General features: G+C 35.7%; 4 protein-coding genes across 6 annotated transcripts; 2 read left to right on the top strand and 2 right to left on the bottom strand.

Annotated features, from left to right (window-relative positions):
- LOC106175000 (N-acetylglucosamine-1-phosphotransferase subunit gamma) lies at nt 1-5,032 on the bottom strand. Of its 3 annotated transcripts, none has more exons than XM_013556802.2 (10): nt 4,905-5,032; nt 4,362-4,416; nt 3,921-4,043; nt 3,528-3,611; nt 2,985-3,078; nt 2,493-2,690; nt 1,962-2,120; nt 1,338-1,419; nt 1,051-1,067; nt 1-669 (listed from the first exon to the last, which is right to left on the bottom strand). In XM_013556802.2, exons 1-9 carry the CDS (start codon nt 4,960-4,962, stop codon nt 1,060-1,062), a joined length of 861 nt encoding a protein of 286 aa, XP_013412256.2. In that variant the 5' UTR covers nt 4,963-5,032; the 3' UTR covers nt 1-669; nt 1,051-1,059. The 3 variants fall into 3 exon arrangements, with proteins under 3 accessions (XP_013412256.2, XP_086861292.1, XP_013412255.2); XM_087005166.1 differs by having other exon boundaries at nt 1-664; nt 1,049-1,067; XM_013556801.2 differs by lacking the exon at nt 1,051-1,067.
- Nucleotides 5,033-5,154: 122 nt separating this feature from the next.
- On the top strand, nt 5,155-8,665 carry LOC106175001 (18S rRNA aminocarboxypropyltransferase-like). Its single transcript, XM_013556803.2, has 7 exons — nt 5,155-5,341; nt 5,640-5,778; nt 6,105-6,300; nt 6,637-6,830; nt 7,065-7,244; nt 7,481-7,544; nt 7,850-8,665. Exons 2-7 carry the CDS (start codon nt 5,658-5,660, stop codon nt 8,145-8,147), a joined length of 1,053 nt encoding a protein of 350 aa, XP_013412257.2. The 5' UTR covers nt 5,155-5,341; nt 5,640-5,657; the 3' UTR covers nt 8,148-8,665.
- An 831-nt stretch (nt 8,666-9,496) lies between these two features.
- Nucleotides 9,497-11,834, bottom strand: LOC147763658 (uncharacterized). Its single transcript, XM_087005167.1, has one exon. The coding sequence runs from the start codon at nt 11,431-11,433 to the stop codon at nt 10,948-10,950; it is 486 nt and encodes a 161-aa protein (XP_086861293.1). The 5' UTR covers nt 11,434-11,834; the 3' UTR covers nt 9,497-10,947.
- A 1,050-nt stretch (nt 11,835-12,884) lies between these two features.
- On the top strand, nt 12,885-16,714 carry LOC106174943 (uncharacterized). The gene is made up of 2 exons (XM_013556724.2): nt 12,885-13,560; nt 14,808-16,714. Exons 1-2 carry the CDS (start codon nt 13,135-13,137, stop codon nt 15,216-15,218), a joined length of 837 nt encoding a protein of 278 aa, XP_013412178.1. The 5' UTR covers nt 12,885-13,134; the 3' UTR covers nt 15,219-16,714.
- Nucleotides 16,715-17,346: the final 632 nt, after the last annotated feature.

Below are 17,346 nucleotides of genomic sequence, written 5' to 3' on the forward strand. Positions count from 1 at the left end.
TAACAATATTATAATATTTATTGATATAACGCTATTCTAAAATAAACCACTTACTTGCACTTGGATTTAATATGATCATGCATATGAAAGGGATAACTGTTCATTTTGGCCAAAAAATGAATTTTCCTGGGGTAAACAACAATTTGCACATACTTGCCAATGGTTAATGAATCCATTTCTACATTCAAAGTTAGTCCTTGGTTTTTTTTTTTCTAAAAAGTTTTTTTGTACAGCCATCTATCGAGGTCACATGGTACAATGACAAGCATAGATTTCAGAATATTTGCTTGTACTTCGGTTTTTGTGGTGAAATAGAATATATTATAAAATGTTTTTATTGTGAAATATAGATCACATATGAAGAGTTGTCATGATCCCTTTAGAGTCTTTTATCATAGATAACAGTTCTTCTGAGCACAGAAATGACTTATCATTAATAACCTTGTACAGGATAGAAATTTTTAAAATATTTAATTTGTAGTTCTAATTTACAGTAGTAAATCATGCTTGATTTTTAATTTGCCAAATATGCTATTGATCAAGCTTTTTGCTTTGGTAATGACCCATATTTAGGGTTGAGTTTTTTACTCCAATATCACAGCTAGTAGTCTCCTTCAAAGTCATGAACTATAATATCTTCATAGTATTCCTCCTTCGCAGTAACACTACCTGATAAAGAGAGATTCAACTGTTTAAAGCATGACAAGACCAAAATCATATTCATGTAGATATAGATACGTGGAACACAAAGTAAGTTGTGGTTAAATGAAAACAAAGCAACAAAAATAGCCATAGACATCATCCAATTTATACGCCAGAATAACAATATTTTTGCAGACAAATAAATACACAACATGCAGTGTACATGGTACTGTAATCTTGTTTGCAAGTTTGATTTATTCAAGAAAAGTTCAAGAAAAATATGATTTTAAATTTTGATAGCTGACTAGTACAAGAACATTAAGAAAAGCACGTGAAGGATATGGTTTGAAAACTTGTTGATTAAGAAGAGATTGTAAGTGCATTTGCAGTGTGTTAAAGGAAACTTACTGTGCTTTATTATGATTCTGAAAAGAACAAAGGAAAGGGTTCAAGCAATATGTATGTCTCAAGGTAAAGTGTCCTTTTACAATGATAATTTGACTTACAACACATTCTACTAAGGAAAGGAATGATTAAAATAATAGTGCAAAAAGAATTAGTGAAATACAGAAATATTTATAAATCTACTTAAAGCGTTAAGACAGATGGTCTTCAACCCTTGCCAGAATTTATTTTCTTAATTACTGATAAAACCTACAAACAACAAAACTACCCTAAAAGGCAGTAAATGTCACCTATGTTTTGTTCTTGATTTTTTCCCTGTAAGGCAACAAGGACTCTCAATCCTTCAATTTCTTGTTTCAATTTGTGGTATTCCTGCAATCAAGTTGAAAATGTGCACTTCAAAGTTCACGTGAAGGTTTCATTAAAAAATTAATTGAATTTCTACAAAGGTGGCACTTTTTTTTCACAAAAAGAATGTTATTCTAAGAAAAGCGAATTAAAGGAATAAAAATATAAGTACTACTGACAACTGATTTTTATAATATTCTTTTTTTTTTCAAAATGAAAAAAAAGACTGCATTGGGCACTGGTTTTGTAAGTGAAAAATATACAATTGATCCCAGGAAACCCTTGAAGGGATAAAGCAGACACCTTGAATGCTCTTGTTTTTATGCTCAAAAATAGTACAAACAATGGATTTCATGCTACCTCCCCCTTAAAAAATGATCAGTCTATAAGTTTTAATTGTTATACATGTTAAGCAATATGTTAAAAAAAATGTTACAGTTGCTGTTCTTGTACCAACTTCTTAATTTTGTATGGCCTTATCTACCTAAAGCATGCAACCGATGTTTGGTTCATATGAGACCTCCCTGTTTTAATTACAAAGCCATTATAAGTCTTTATAAACTTACAACAAGACACTTATCCAAAGTATCCAAATTTTCGCTGTTTGTTCCATCAGTTTCTTCTCCATTATGAGCACTATCTTCCTTCGATAATGATAGGTGGACTTTTTTTGACATATAAAACCCTGCTTCTTCAAATATGTGCCTCAATTCTTTATTGTATCCCTAAAAATGTTCAAATATTAAAATATTACTATTACAAAGGCAGTTTACATGGGCCAGGGATGACACTGAAAACGTTGGAAAACATGGCATGGGGGTCAGCAGGTGCCTAGGCCAATTATGTTTTTGGCTCACAAAAAGTTTTAAATCTGCCTATAGTTCGAAAAATCTCATCCCTGCTAGGCACCTTTAAAATATGTAATTAACAGGTATTATTACAATTAAGCAATCAGCATACAATGGATAATTCAATTTCTCTGCCACTGCCACTGAAAACAAAGACAATATGGCTTCACATTCTTCTAAATACAAACACTAACAATATGAGTTTGAACATTTGAATTAAAACTATAATGCTAAATCAAAATTGTCAACCTTTGACGTCACTTCCTCATTGAGAAAATCTCCCTCCAGCAGGTTCCACTTCTCCCTGAGCTCAGGACTCAACACTGGGTACACCAACATTGAATGGTCATGACACACCAGTGGCGTGGAAAAGTTTAACAAGTATTTACAGGTCTCTGGCTCAGTTACTTCAGAGATTTCATTTGTTTTGCCACAATGAAAAATTACCTGAATAAAAAAGATATTGTTTAGTGTGAAAGATATGCATGGTGTTACTTCATTTCTCTTTTTGTTGTTGTCTATAAACATAAAGGATATAACTGTATGTTCTGTAAGTTCTATTACATTGGATATTCAATCTTTCTTGGCACGTTGAAAAGTACTTGAAATTTTCACTTATTTTATTCATTGAATTTAGTGTTAATGCTTCTTAAATCATATTGTTTCCCAATTTTCTCTTTTTATGTTTAAGAGATTGTAAGTAGAATTAAAATTTTAAGTTAAGTTTGAAATTTGTCTTACTTTTACAGATCTGTGCAAGTCTCCACAGTCATCACCATTTTTCATTAACATGGCAATAAATGTGTTGTTTTTAATCTCCCACTCTTCCCAAATTCTGAAATCAAATTCTTAAATTATGAGTAATCAGGAAAATATTCAACAATGTAAATATTCACTTTCAAAAGCCATGCACTAAACATCAAATTTCCATAAAGCTGAAACTTGCCCTCATAATGATTACAGATAAATGGATAACAACAGTTCGTTTGGCTAAAACTTTCCTGGGGTATGATTTTCCCACATATGGCTTTTTTCTAAAAAGTTTTTTTTTTTTTTTGGTAAAAATCTTGTTAGAGATTATTACCAAGGTATAGCCATTTTTGAAGGTCCACATGGTCTGATGGTAAGCCCTCATTCCAGAATAATTGGTGTGAGAACTGCTGTTTAGGTGGGAAAATGAAATTTATTATATTTCTACGAGTTGTTTACAATATTTTTATTGTGATTCTCATATGAACAGCTGTTATTCCTTTGAATTTAGTATGCTGAATATATTGTCCTTACCCTAGAATTCCACTATATGGGTTCCACCTTAATGCAAGTTCATGCTGAGTTAGGTTGATAAATGGGCAGAATTCATATCTATAACTGAAAAATGAAAGGCAACTTAGTTATAAAATGATATTAAAAAGAAAAAATCAGTAAGAAGTTTATTTATTAAATTAACTTCATCTAGATGCAGTGTTGTATAATCCAATTGTTTTTTATTGGGCCATCTTGCTATGAAGCATCATCTTAAATTACATTTGACTGAAAAAATATTCAAAAATTTACCCAAGCAATGAATTAAATAGGTATATTAAACTTTAATAAAATTTCAAACATTTTGTAATTAAAACTTATTTAAGATACATTGAGATGGTACTGATAAATTATATACAAAAACATGATGTTTACTTTTCATCTAATTTTTCAAAACATTTTCCATAAAGTCTTTTCAGATGTGGTGGTCCTGAAAAATTGGCAGGTTTCACCTTTGGAGTAAGTGAATGAGTTTGAGAATCTTGACCATAGCTGCTTCTGAAAACGTAAATTATTTAATGGTATCAATAACTTCATAAAAGTATGACTCAATGGAATATATGAAATCAGGAAGAAGTAGCAATGTAAACCTCATGGGAAACAGAACTAAATTATTAATCAAAAATAGTAGTATTAAACATTGAATGCAAGTGCATGGATAATTTCTTATCAAGGAATATTTGATTTTTTGTGAATATTTCAGATAGGATATCTATAATGTGTATATGAAATATAATAAGCCATTTCTAGTCTACAAAGCAGTATATAAAATCAACCAAAAACAAACATCTAAATGATATGGTTCATGTTTTTTACCCAAAATTTGATGGCTCTTCAACAATTTTCATAGAGATCTTTTCTAACTGTCCCCCTGAAACAACAAAAATAAAGACGTCTGTATTGAAAAATTCAGGCTGCCAAATTTCAACAAAAATAGATGCAAAAATTGGTGTTACAAGTAACAATATGTTGACTTTCAAAACATTTAGAAACACTAGATAACAAACATTTTATATGTATCTGTACTTATGCTTTTATTCCCCAAACAATTATTTGGTGTAAACATGAAGACAAAAATAAAATGTCGGTTGAAGGCTTAGCTAATAGGCAATTTCTCCCAAAATACAAAACATTCTATATTTCACCTAAAAATTGGCCAAATTTCTTAATTAAACGAATGTATATTTCCGTTTCAAATAAGACACCTGCACACCCCCCCCCCCCCCATAGTATTATTGCACCTCCCCTTTTGCATAGAAATGGGCTGATGCTTATGCTTTTGTAATGATATTATCGAAACCAGCAAGAAAATTGATATTAACGATATTATACTTAAACATTTAAGCCAAGGGCGATTACCTTTAAAAGATAAATATAACACAAATATGCACAAAATTGTATTCACATCCTGCGCCATCACGTCACCTTTTGTTGATATCTCGCATGTTCACACGCTCTAGGTGAGTTGTCCAACCTGTTAACACGAGCCAATATGAAATATTTAGGTAAACAACACGCTTTATTTTGTACAACCAACTATTCGTTGCCTTTGTGGGATCTTTTGGTCGTAAGACTGTCCATTTTTTAATAACTTAACAAGATAATCACGTGACTGAAATTCGGTATCCAAGATGGCAGCGCCCATGAAAATCACACACATCGTATACTGCCGTTGCAATCACGTGCGCTTGCTCGTTTACTAGTTACTGTTCTGATTGCCCGATCCCTATTATTCACTCTAGCATAGACACGGGGAAAATCCTCTTTTCAGCAAATGACATAGAGTACTGCCGACGGTAAATCCCCAAATGTTTTTAATGACACTAATTTGACAGGTGCCATGTCCTTACGGCTTATCTGTACCAGTACATTAACCTTAGACTAGTGACTGTGTCTTTCTCGATGCTTACCACATTGAAGGACTTTTTGGCTTGTCTGTCAAATATAGAGATGAAGAAATTGGGCTTGATCCAGAAATGGTTGCATTTGAGCTTGCATTTCGAAATCGGTTGCTTGAATTTAAAAGTTTGATTTAAAGTAAAAACATTTGGCTGATGCATTTACACATGTATTTGATTTGAGTATATCCTTTAGTTTTAGGTATATGAAAAAATGCCTGGAAAGCACAAACATGGCAATAAACACATTGCCTCATCAAACAAGCGCAATCAGCAGAGACACAAGAAGTATAGTGAAGACAGGTTCTCTCAGGATTTGAGAGATTCTTTGGATGGTAAGTTAATTGTAAAAGTCACAGTGCACCAGTCTGTTTCAAAGGGGTGCATCTCAATAGTTTAAAGGTTCTTTGAGACACAGTACATAGTGTAATATAGGTGTTCTACTAATATATGCACATATCCAAAAGGAGATTTGATATTGAAAAGGATTTTCTTTGGTGCTGTTGAATATGTCTTTAATATAAATTTTCTTACAAATAAATCTATCTTCAGACCAACAAATCTTTTGAACTAAAAACCTTCTAACTTTCTTATCAGTTTCAGACCTATTAATCTGGTATTTGTTTTAACTTGTACACTTGTGCATGTTCTGTTCTATAAGACACAGAAGAGCCAACTGGCCATGTGAAGTTCCCATTCCCAGTAGCCATGTGGGATTTAGAACATTGTGATCCAAAAAAGTGCAGTGGAAAGAAACTGTCAAGACTGGGATATGTTAAGACACTTCGTTTGCAGCAAAGATTCAGTGGAATAATATTGACACCTATGGGGACACGTTGTGTGTCTCCAGAGGATAGGTGATTGTTCATTTTATTACTGATTCAATGCCTTGTTAGATTTGATTACGTTATTTAGACTCCATGCCATGTACATGACATGTATTATTTTAAAATCATGTTGGTTTTGATAACTATGCACATTACAAAAAAGTTTCAATTCACCATATTACTTTGTAGAATGAATTTCCCTGGTTTTTCAATTTTCTTATCACAATGTTTCCAAAAAGGTTACAAGAATATTTTGTAGTGTCTGTATATAACACATTTAGAAAGCAAGCTTGTTTTGAATTTTTTTCTTCATCTTTTAACACATGGAACTTTTCATTCTGTGATTGCTTTTATTTCAATCAACAGGCAAATCATAACTGATCATGGTCTGGCTGTTGTTGACTGTTCTTGGGCTAAGCTTCAATCCACACCCTTCAGTCAAATGAGAGGAGGTCATCCTAGGTTATTGCCATATCTAGTGGCAGCAAATCCCATCAACTATGGAAAACCATGCACTCTGTCTTGTGTAGAGGCATATGCTGCTACATTGTACATTTGTGGTAAGATACAATTTATTTCTTTATTCATTTGTTTATTTTATTTTATTTATTAAAAATGTGTAAAGAATTTAAAATGTGTAAAGAACCAATGAAGAGTAGTAATGAAAAAAATTCATTTTTGACATCTTTGATAAGTGTAAGATACATTAATTATATTGACACCCTTCCAACTTGCCCCTGAAAAAAAGGTAACATATTTGAAGAACAGTCATCAGTCATCTTCTTCATTTCCAGGTTACAAAGATTTAGGTTCAAGTCTCCTCAAACAATTCAAGTGGGGCAAAACATTTTTTGAGATAAACCAGGATGTTTTGGACATGTATGCTGCCTGCAAAGATGGTTCAGAGGTTGTAAAGGCCCAGCAGGAATACTTGGAGAAAATAATGGCTGAAGATAAAGAGAGGGTTGATGAAGGCAAGTGTAGTTCTCAATGAAAAAGTGTGTTTGTGCCCTTAATTAATTGTGGATGAGACTGACTGACAAGTCTCCACTGGTTTTGAAATACAACTTCTGCAATAAATAATTTTCCCTTCTTGTTAAAACTGCTGATAGTTGTTTGCACAGGGGGATTTGTTTTGTTGCAATATTTGTTAAGGTTACACTGGATGATATTCATGATATTGAAATAACACATACATTTAATTTTCCAGATCCATTTGATATAGACTTAAGTAAAGAACACTTCAATCCCAATCGGGACTTTCCTCCTTCAAGGTAAACATATATATTTTAAGCAGTAGCCAAACCTGATTTGGATATGATGATGAGAACTAGGATTAAGTGAAATACAGAGATAATGGATTGTAATTTTTTGTTGGGGAGGGGGGATCTTTGGTATGCGCTAGAATATTGGAAGCTCAGAATAATTTAGTTATTACAATTTTTTCCACAATCTTGTTTAAGTGTCCTTTGACAAAAAAGGATAGTTTAGTTTTGTCATTTTTTTGAAGTTATATTTTAGCACTTTTGTAATTAAACTTGACCGAAACACATAAAATAAATGTTTCTCTTCCTTTCAGCTCTGAAAGTGAGGAGGACGAGGAGGAGGAAGAGGAGGGCAAAGAAGAAGATGATGAAGGCAATGACCCCATTACATTTAATGAAGATGTTCAAAAATGTGGATGTGCAGGAACTATTGAGGAAAAAATTCTGCCAGCAGGGACAGACAGTGATGAAAGAAAGTACAATGATACATTAGAGAACAGACTTCAGCAAGACACGCCTTCTACTGATGCTGCCTTGGATACTTCAAAGGACTCCTCTCAAGAGGCCATGGGATCAGGAGCTGTTGGCAGAATAAGCTCAGACCCACATTGACAGGCTTGGTGCATTCACCTGTGTCTAAAGAGATGGATGATAGACCAGGTCTTTGGTGGTGCTGAAAGGGATAAAATGGAAGAAAGAATCCATACCTACAGTGTATATTGTACAATCTAAATTTGAATTAAATATGTTGCATTTAAGTTCATTGTTTCACATTGTTTTCTTGAATATGGTGCTGTAGTAATGCATAACAATAAGTGAAATGTCTCAGCTTCGAAGTTGTGCTGAATTAGATAAATGTGAAAAAATCTTCATATATGATTAACTTATACTGGAATGGAACATGGCGGTGATGGGGAGTGGGGGGGTTCTCGTGTATAGACTGACTGCATGGCAGTTTGGGTGAAAAAGCTTTTTACTGGCAGGTCCAGGATGTCAAGAGGAGCTTTATCTATAAGGCTCTTATTAACTTTCTGTTCAGGGTGACAAAATTGATACATTATGTCATTAGGTTACAAATGCTATTTGATAAAGTTAATGAAATAATAATAATAAAGATTTTGTTTTGTTGACTTCATCTTTATTTTGTTTTATAAAGAAATTTATACGAATATAAAATTTCCTAAGGATTATTCGCTAAGAAGACTAAACTACCTGTTTTAACTTAATTTCTTTGAAGTTGCATACAGTGCTGTCATTTATTAAGCTGTGTGAACCGCAAGTATGTTCATTGAAAATTTATGTATTCGTCATGCATTGCTGAACAGCCAAAGTACTAGTTACGTAATACAACTTTTCACCCATCCAAACTGAAAATTGCCACTTGATGTCTTTAACTTTTTGAAATAATTGTATGAATGAAAAAACTTGGTAGAAGGTGAGAATGATTTAATGTCGTTTTTTAAATATTTTTTTTTTTTGTCTCTACAAGGTTAACTCTTCGTTTTGGTGGGAAAATGCAATATAACTGATTTTCTTGGGGAAAACAACGGTGTTCCCATACTTTCCAATGGCTAATGAATCTGTTCTGACATTCAAAGTTAGTTGATTGTTTTTTAAGTATGTAATAAGTTTGTAATAATCTCTACGGAAAGAAGCCATCTATGAACGCCCACGTGTTACGATGGCAAGAACAGATTTCAGAATAATTGCGGTAACCGCCGTTTTGATAGTAAAATGGAATTTATTATATTTCAACATGTATCTGTTGTTAACAATGTATTTATTAGGAAACTATTAATCTCATTTGAAGAGATGTTATCCCTTTAAATGATATATTGGAGTCGTGCAGTGCATTGTGCTTGCTGTAGCTGATGCAAGGTTCGAAGTGCTTCGTTGAAGTCGTTAGTAATGAAATACGAGCTCACTGTTACCGTGGATAAAGAAAAAACAACAACAAAGTCTGTTGCTAACAGTATGGCAGTTTTATGGTGTAATAAAACAATCTACCCAACAATTCTCCTATCTAACGGAAAAGGGGGAAAACATCCCGTGCCAAACACTTCACCTGTCTCTGACTGAAATACATCAGTCCGAGAAGTGTACTGTTAATAAGATAGTGGTCACAAATCTTAAACATTCGACATACAACCGAACAAGCAATAACAAAAGTGTCGTTCACGATATTCCAGACGGTTTGTATTTTATACAAAGGTACATCGATCTAAATTAAATCTTAAGAAGAAACGAACAATATATGCTGACAGTGATAGTAAGGTTTATGCATACCCACAGGTATCGTGTCCATAGTACATCTACAAGTATATATGTGAAATTGCTAACGCTTTATAATACTGCAATAACAACAGATCTCCAACCCAATATTTCTTCGAGGTTAGTAGCCCTCTGTTCACCAAACAAAAGGATTAATATACCAGTGTACGGTAGGTGGTCGCATATTGTGGATGACGTCAAAACACCGTCAGAAATCCAAGCGGGAGGTGTAAGTGCCTAGATAAAATATACGCATCTGGCAAAAGTGCCGTGCGCGTTTATAATGATAAAATCTGTGTGAGTTCCTAAATAAATGTACAATTCTGGTTTAAGGTTGTGTACTAATGAGAATTAATGAGAAACACATTTACGTTACCATCCATCATTTGACATCATGATATAAATTACCCACAAAATCACTTTTATCTCGCTCCTTATCTTTTACCCCAAAAGAATGAAAAAATCTTAATGTTTGATCCAGTCTGTGGGACAGCTATGTAGAAATTCAAGAGTGTCTCATTTCGTTCTCTTCCATAATCTTTTCCGTGAAAGAGTGTAAAAAGTGGAGCCACAAGTAACACGACATTGACTTTAAACTGCAAATAGAATTCACCAGCGTTTGATTTGATCCTCTTCGTGTATTTTGACTTATTAGAGAGTTTTTTTTTAAATAAAAAATATGGACTAAGATTTACATTAAAAGTCAGAATCAACCCCTGTCCGTTAAGGGTATCACAAGCGTCAAACAAATGAGAATATGATAACAAAACCCAGACAGGTGAGCCAGTCAAGATAGTTGCTATATATTGTAGGCGTGTTGATTAATATGCACGTGCCACCGTTTTTAGCGGGAAACATCCGTACATTCTATAGGGCCTCGCATACTTATACTAGATCGACGTCAGAATCGGAAACAAATCTTCCCGTATAGCTGCCTGGAAGTATTTGTACACAAAACTTGAGAGAGATCAAATTCCATCCACCTGGGCCTTTCATCCACTGCCGGGAAATCTGCAGTGATTTTCTCTATATAGCTTACATTGAATGCAGAACTGACCGGCAAAAGGTTTATACTATATCACAGGTAGCTCAATACTTGTAAAAAGATGTACGGATAAAAGATGTACACCTTAGATTCCCGTTAATCTTTAAAGTGCAATCCCTCGTCAAATGAGTCTGCAATGTCGTTAATAAAGAACTCCTCGTCATAGTGAAGGCACCGTGATAAAACAATAGTCGCTTTGACAGTGACGTCCCCAAAGACGTTTTTAGCATGGCGCTGGAGACGTTCCTTAAATCCCAATCTATATTCCTCTGCTTCTTCAAAAGTTAGGGGACGCGACATAAAGGTGTGCACGTCCCTGCCACCTTCGACGTAACGCCATATAATTTGCTGTGCCTGAGCGCTGGTCATTCTCCCAGCAACCAAAGGTATAGCATTGATTAAGCGAGGCAGTTTCTTGAAGCAGCTCTGTGGAAGCTGATGTTCACCGTATACGGTTGCAAACGTAACGTGCATCAGGTAGCAGTGCCGGTTGTCCCCTTGGTTCCTATAACAGTTCACTAGCTGGCCTGCCTCTTTGGGGGTGATTGTGAACGGGGAATAAGTTGCCATGATCCCAGACATATGTTGATCCTATGTTTCAGATTTTTTCTAAAGAGTTAACTCCGAGGATGGTTTCTGAATAAAGTGCCAAGGGCCTCTGTAATACAGCCGCGCTGTTGTGTTATTGCTTCGAGTTCCAACTGGACTTCTGAACAAATATAGCGGGAGTTTCCAGTATCGAAATAACTCTCACAGCTAGGGCCAGGTATGCGTTGTGATTGGAAGGAGCTGTACGCAGTTGCTGTTTCAGCGCCCAATCGATTACTGCAGGCATTCTGCTAAATCTAAGATTTATATACAGGTTTTACATATTTGAACAGCCTTTTGTTCCATTGAGTAAATCTTAAGTGTGGGCATACACGAACGAGATAAAGCAGGGTCCCACACCGGCAACTGGACTTTTCAAAGGGCTCAGAAATCAAAACCCGCGTTGAACAGGTGAACACCTTGCAGTGGATTAAAAAAATATCGGAATGCACTTGACTGACTTTCTTTAAGAGTCGGCCAGCGACATTGTTTTGTCACCATTACACCCATGACTTGCTCTCTGGGGCTCAACCTGACGATGAAAACAATCTAGGTCTTGGTTTCGTCGTAATGTTTTCTCGTTATGTAAATACCTTTCACCAGATAAATGTAACTTTTGTTATGTTCTGAATGTAGTGTAATGTAATGTAATGTAATGCCATAGAATGTATTATATTGCATTGCATTGTATTGCATTGCATTACATTTTGCAAATTGCACTGCATTGCATTATATTATGTTATGTTATGTTATGTTATATTATATTATATTATATTATATTATATTATATTATATTATATTATATTATATTATATTATATTATATTATATTATATATTGAGATTGTATATAACTGTCAGTCATTATTATGCCGGTGTGCCAGGAATTGTAGTCCGGGAATAAAGTCCGGGGTGCCTTGCGATTATTACAGGTAAGGGTAAGTGGAAGTATTGGGGTTAGTATATGGGGCGAATGCCACCTTTACAAAGTATTGGGGAACCAACTACGCTTCTTTGCGGACAACCATTCCAGCACTTTTTAAGTTTTCCGAAAGTGAAAACCCAAATGCGACAGAGGTGCTCAGTAGTCATGCCATCACGTCAAAACGCAATTACCCACTTGATGAATGCGCTGTACGTGTCATTTGCACCTGTAGGCCTGTGGCGCTGACAGATTTTCGATACATTATCTTTCTGAAATCAAATTTGATTTTCTAAAGTATGTTTACATAACAGTGGATCCATTGTAATATGATTAAATCAACGCCATCGATTGTGGCTGAAGAATTGTGTGAATTTGCTGAGGGCAGGTCAAGCGCTATGGATATGAATGTTTGTTATTCCACTTGGGCGCCAACATCAAAATAGCGCTCAATATCTGTATTAATGCACCCGAGGAATGACAAACAAGCCCCCTAAGTAAAATGATCCTGGGCAAATAATATCGGCCATTGATTGTATGCTTTCGTGCGTGAAGTACGGCGTAAAGGGCCGTAGGTAGCACAGAGAAATAGGAGCCACACAAAAGATGTGTTGCTAGCGCGGTGTTGTTACAAGCTGAAGCTTGAAGCAAAGGACGGTGTACATTGCAGTTAAAGATGGAGGAATGTAAAAAGAGACCAGAATATTGTAAATATTAACACAGATTCGACAGAGACTCCGGAAATTGGGGTCCCATAAGATGGTAGTGTTTTAGTATGTTGAAAACACACTATCAGTCCTCGGCGAGTTACAGGACGTACGGCTCGATGCGATTGCCGTTTCTCGGTCAGACGGTGAAGGCAGGCCAGTGCGTCTCTCCAAGAGCAATTTTAACCAAAGACAGTGCGAGTTACATGGTCCATAGGAGTGTGCCACCGAATATGGAGTCAGTCTATGCAGATATGTACTCTGGGGCGACATCTCCGGCCAGACATAGGGCAGCTCCCGTGTCTATGAGCTCTTCAGCGGAGTACGCTACCCGGTTCAAATCACGACCCACCACTACCCCCAAAGTCGTTGGTTTTGATCCGTCGACTGTGGTACCAAGGGAAAAGTCGGGGATACGAGGCGTTAATGGCTTCTTTCCACCCGTGAAACTACGAGGAGCTGGATTCAGGAGCAGGGGGCATTACGAGACGCAGGTAATATTGGTAAAGATAGACCTACTATGTAGCTTAGCATTCTATCGTGTTTTTCATAAATCATTTTTTAAAAATCTATTACTGAACTTACATTTTTATTTAAGTAAGTTGTCAATAAGACATAATTGAAAGTTCGGTAAAAGATTTAATAACTTTATTTTGGCTTTCTGATAAGCCATCCACTTGAGGAATCTTAGTGTTTTTTTAATTTGACATGAAACAATTATCTGGATCCTATAGTAACGGCGTGAAATAGCACCAACTAACGGAGAGAGTTTGTACTAGAAACATAGGATAAATCCCTCATGTTGGTCTATTTTTTGGGTAGAAAGAATAGAATCCTTTCCTTCCTGGACTCTCCCCTCATTCCCCATATGGTTCTTACAACTATTTCTTATAGCATCACTGAATATTACATTAACCATAATCCATAAACTATGAAATCTATGGACATTTTCGTCATGAAAAAATTACCACGCAGGTCACAGTATATTACCAGTTCAACTTTATTCCTGTCGGCGGCACGAAAGTAACGATTTTCCATTAGTGGGACATATTCAGGGACCTGTTGTTGCTTTATTCGTAAATCGATACAAAATACCAGTCGCATTTTAAGTTTTCCCGAGTAATAAAGTCTCATATTGTGCGTAGATGGAATTTTAAGCCAAATTTCTTCGTTTCTATTTAAGTGTCCCAGGCTTAATGAGTTAAGCGTTTTACTCAGAGGTCTATAGGTGACGCATAATACCCCCCAGACTTGATCACGAAGTTCACTCCAGTTGGCAGCAGATTTGCTCTAATTTCAAAGCAATTTTTTTTTTGTTGGTTGTGTTGCCGTGTTGTGCTAGTCCGCGTGTAAATTTTACTTTAGATTAAGTATCACAAAGGCAGAATTTGTCACAGCAATTTGAAATGTCGTTTCTTTGGGATCTTTATTACATTCATAACTTATTCAGTGATCTAAATATAAATATATTTTTTTACACATTAGATACTAGTTACGCAATTGGGGTTTCTTCCAATTTTAACCTGGTATAAATGTCGAACAGACGTGTGCACACACGATCTACGACTTATACCGGATTTTAAACAGATTTTAACCTAGATAAAACCTAATTTGAATTAAGACCAGGTTAAAGTCGAAATGCAATGCCTCCTCTTGATGTTTTTATCAAATGCTCTTTAAATAACTGTTAGACTTATTAACTGAATACATATTAATTCCTTATTTATTTTATTTTATGCAGAGCCAACCCGGAGGACTCGAACTTATTCCAGTTATGAGTCCCGATCCGAGCGAAATAAGACCAAAAACTGAACAATCTCCACGACCAGAACTGAAAACGGAGGTCTCGTCAATAATTTTCACAGGTGGTCGATCTCGGAGCGTTTCGTCCAAGCCACGCACCAAAATGGACACTGTGCAGCAAATGAAAATGATGCACCATGTACATAACCCGGATTACATCTCATGTCCTCTTGAAGTGGAACAGGACGAGACTTTGGACGACCTGAGTTACCTACCTAAACCAAGGAAACAGTTAATACCGACCAAAGATGTGCCTTTTGTATATAGGTACAAAGTTAAAAAGAACATGAATAAGTTGAATCACATGATGGCAAGTCGCGCACCCGTGTTTCCAGAACATATTTGGTGAGCCGAGACTGTGATATAATTATATCAATGTATATCAGTATATCATCATTGCTTCAACGCATTAAGTGTGAAATATCATTCAGTAAATCATTTATTCACTGTCATAAAAACTCATAACACTTATCGTTCAACGGAATTTTAAATCTACGGAGACGGATGTTTTAAAATCCCCGCCCTTAAAGCCTCGTGTGGAGAAAGGTTGGTAAATTCCAGGATGGTAGAAGTTCAGCTCCCTGCGCATCTTCGTCCGGAAATATTCGTTTCATTAGGAAGGAGTATCAAGTCCTTCAGGAGCAAATATCACTTATATGCCTCATTAACGTAAATGAAGGCGGTCTTTTCTTGTGATTCTGTAATATGTTTTAAGTCTCACATTCTGTAACGTGTTTTAAGTCTCACTGTCTTGCTCAAACCATGACACGAACTACGCACTGTGGACTCATTAGGACTCATAGTCTTTAGGACTCATTGTGGACTCATAGTCTTTAGGACGAACTTCTTGCGTATGCAAAAAGCTTGGATCAAAATTAGTATTTAGTTGCATATTATTATTATAGGAGTATTTCTTTCTCGTGTTGTCATTCAACCAGCAACATCCAAGCCCAAAGAAATGACGCAAGGTCTATGCTTTCCGGAGGAAAAAAGTTATGGCTATAACCTTTGGAGCATAAAAATGTGAGGGGTGCTTTATACTTAAGCCCCCTTTACACTGGATGGCGTCCTTTCTGCGTCCAGCAGTACGGCCCCATTTGAGAGTTAAAAAATTATAATACTTTACGTGCCGACAACTGGCCGATCATTGAGCATTCATTCTGATACAAAATCAATGCTCGTGCCTCCTTATTAAGACCACAGCAATGCCAAATTTCATGGTCGCAGAAAGGACGCAGAAAGGACGCCGTCCAGTGTCAAGGGGTATAACTAATTATGCCACAGTCTCAATACACCGTTGTATTTTGGACCTACCTCACTGACAGCTGAGAATCATATCCGCCAGAACCAGCTATTAAATTTGGATATTTAATAGAATGGATACATCAGTATTAGAATAATTGAGCTTTTTGTATAACAGAAACCCACCAAAACCGAAACTACTTCAATTTTGGTAAATATGTAGTAGTAGTACAATTGAACAGTACATTGGAGAATAATCGTATTCAAAAAGTGCCAAAATGTCATAAGACGACTATAGATATAGATTAAATACAAAATAATTACGCAAAGTGATACATGCGTGTAGAAGTTGGCAGTTTCATAATAGCTTTAAAAATTGCCATTATATGGTTAAGTGCAATGCCTTTGAAAATAGGTTCACATCACGTCTGGTGTGTAGTTTTGTGAAGTTTGCCCACCGTTTAGTTTTGTGAATTGTGCGAGTCCAGATTCATCGAACGTCATCAAAATTCATCTGAATGCATGCGAATCAATAACGTTGTTAAAATTCATGTGTGGCTAACTGTTTGTCAATGAAATCAATAAAGACACGCAAATATACTAGTGGGTGCCTTGTTGTTGTTCTTTTAAAGAGGAGAAATATTAGAAAACTCAATACATTTTCTCACATCGAATCTGTTTTTTTTTTTCGTCTTTGTCCACTTCAGTTGTAGATTGCTTTCGCCGTGTCGGTGTAACGTGACCTAGAGTCCGTGGACTGTCAGTTTCAGAAGCTAGGGCCTGTTAGGGGCCTGTACCTCCGTCCTCGTTAAGATAACATTACAGGGAGTACGTATAACATAATTCCCCGGATTTAAAATGAAGGGTCCACCAGACTCCACGTCTCGTTACAACGGCGGAAACGTGTGCATCACGTCTTTCCCGTGCTCCCGAAATCCCAAATTCTGTTAAATTAATGGCGTTATTTTTAATAGCCATAATTGGTGTCATCTTTAGGCTAATTTCAACAGATTTTTACTTCAAATAGACATACTAAGCTTAGATGCTGGAATAAAATTTGAGAACTTCTTGGCAAGCCGCCCTTTGAGAACAAAAATGTTAGCATTACAACCGGTTTTCAAAAGTTTTGCAAGTTTACCAACTTTTTTTCTTTCGTTTGTAAAATCCACAAGGCTGCAAAACCTTACCCCACTCTAAATCTCAATCACTAAACAACTTTCCCCCCAATTTAAAAG

This window comes from Lingula anatina, chromosome 2, assembly GCF_051362555.1.
Source record: "Lingula anatina isolate TDL-2025a chromosome 2, LinAna3.0, whole genome shotgun sequence".
Classification (NCBI taxonomy): Eukaryota; Metazoa; Brachiopoda; class Lingulata; order Lingulida; family Lingulidae; genus Lingula; species Lingula anatina.

Coding starts and splice junctions, on each gene's coding strand:
- LOC106174943 (XM_013556724.2), top strand. CDS start 13,135: ATGTTGAAAACACACTATCAGTCCTCGGCGAGTTACAGGACGTACGGC. Junction 13,561..14,807: donor GGGGGCATTACGAGACGCAG/GTAATATTGGTA, acceptor TATTTTATGCAG/AGCCAACCCGGAGGACTCGA.
- LOC106175001 (XM_013556803.2), top strand. CDS start 5,658: ATGCCTGGAAAGCACAAACATGGCAATAAACACATTGCCTCATCAAAC. Junction 6,301..6,636: donor TGTGTGTCTCCAGAGGATAG/GTGATTGTTCAT, acceptor TTCAATCAACAG/GCAAATCATAACTGATCATG. Junction 7,545..7,849: donor CGGGACTTTCCTCCTTCAAG/GTAAACATATAT, acceptor TCTTCCTTTCAG/CTCTGAAAGTGAGGAGGACG.
- LOC106175000 (XM_013556801.2), bottom strand. CDS start 4,962: ATGGCGCAGGATGTGAATACAATTTTGTGCATATTTGTGTTATATTTA. Junction 4,417..4,904: donor GTTATATTTATCTTTTAAAG/GTAATCGCCCTT, acceptor TTGTTGTTTCAG/GGGGACAGTTAGAAAAGATC. Junction 2,691..2,984: donor ACTTGCACAGATCTGTAAAA/GTAAGACAAATT, acceptor TTTTTTATTCAG/GTAATTTTTCATTGTGGCAA.
- LOC147763658 (XM_087005167.1), bottom strand. CDS start 11,433: ATGTCTGGGATCATGGCAACTTATTCCCCGTTCACAATCACCCCCAAA.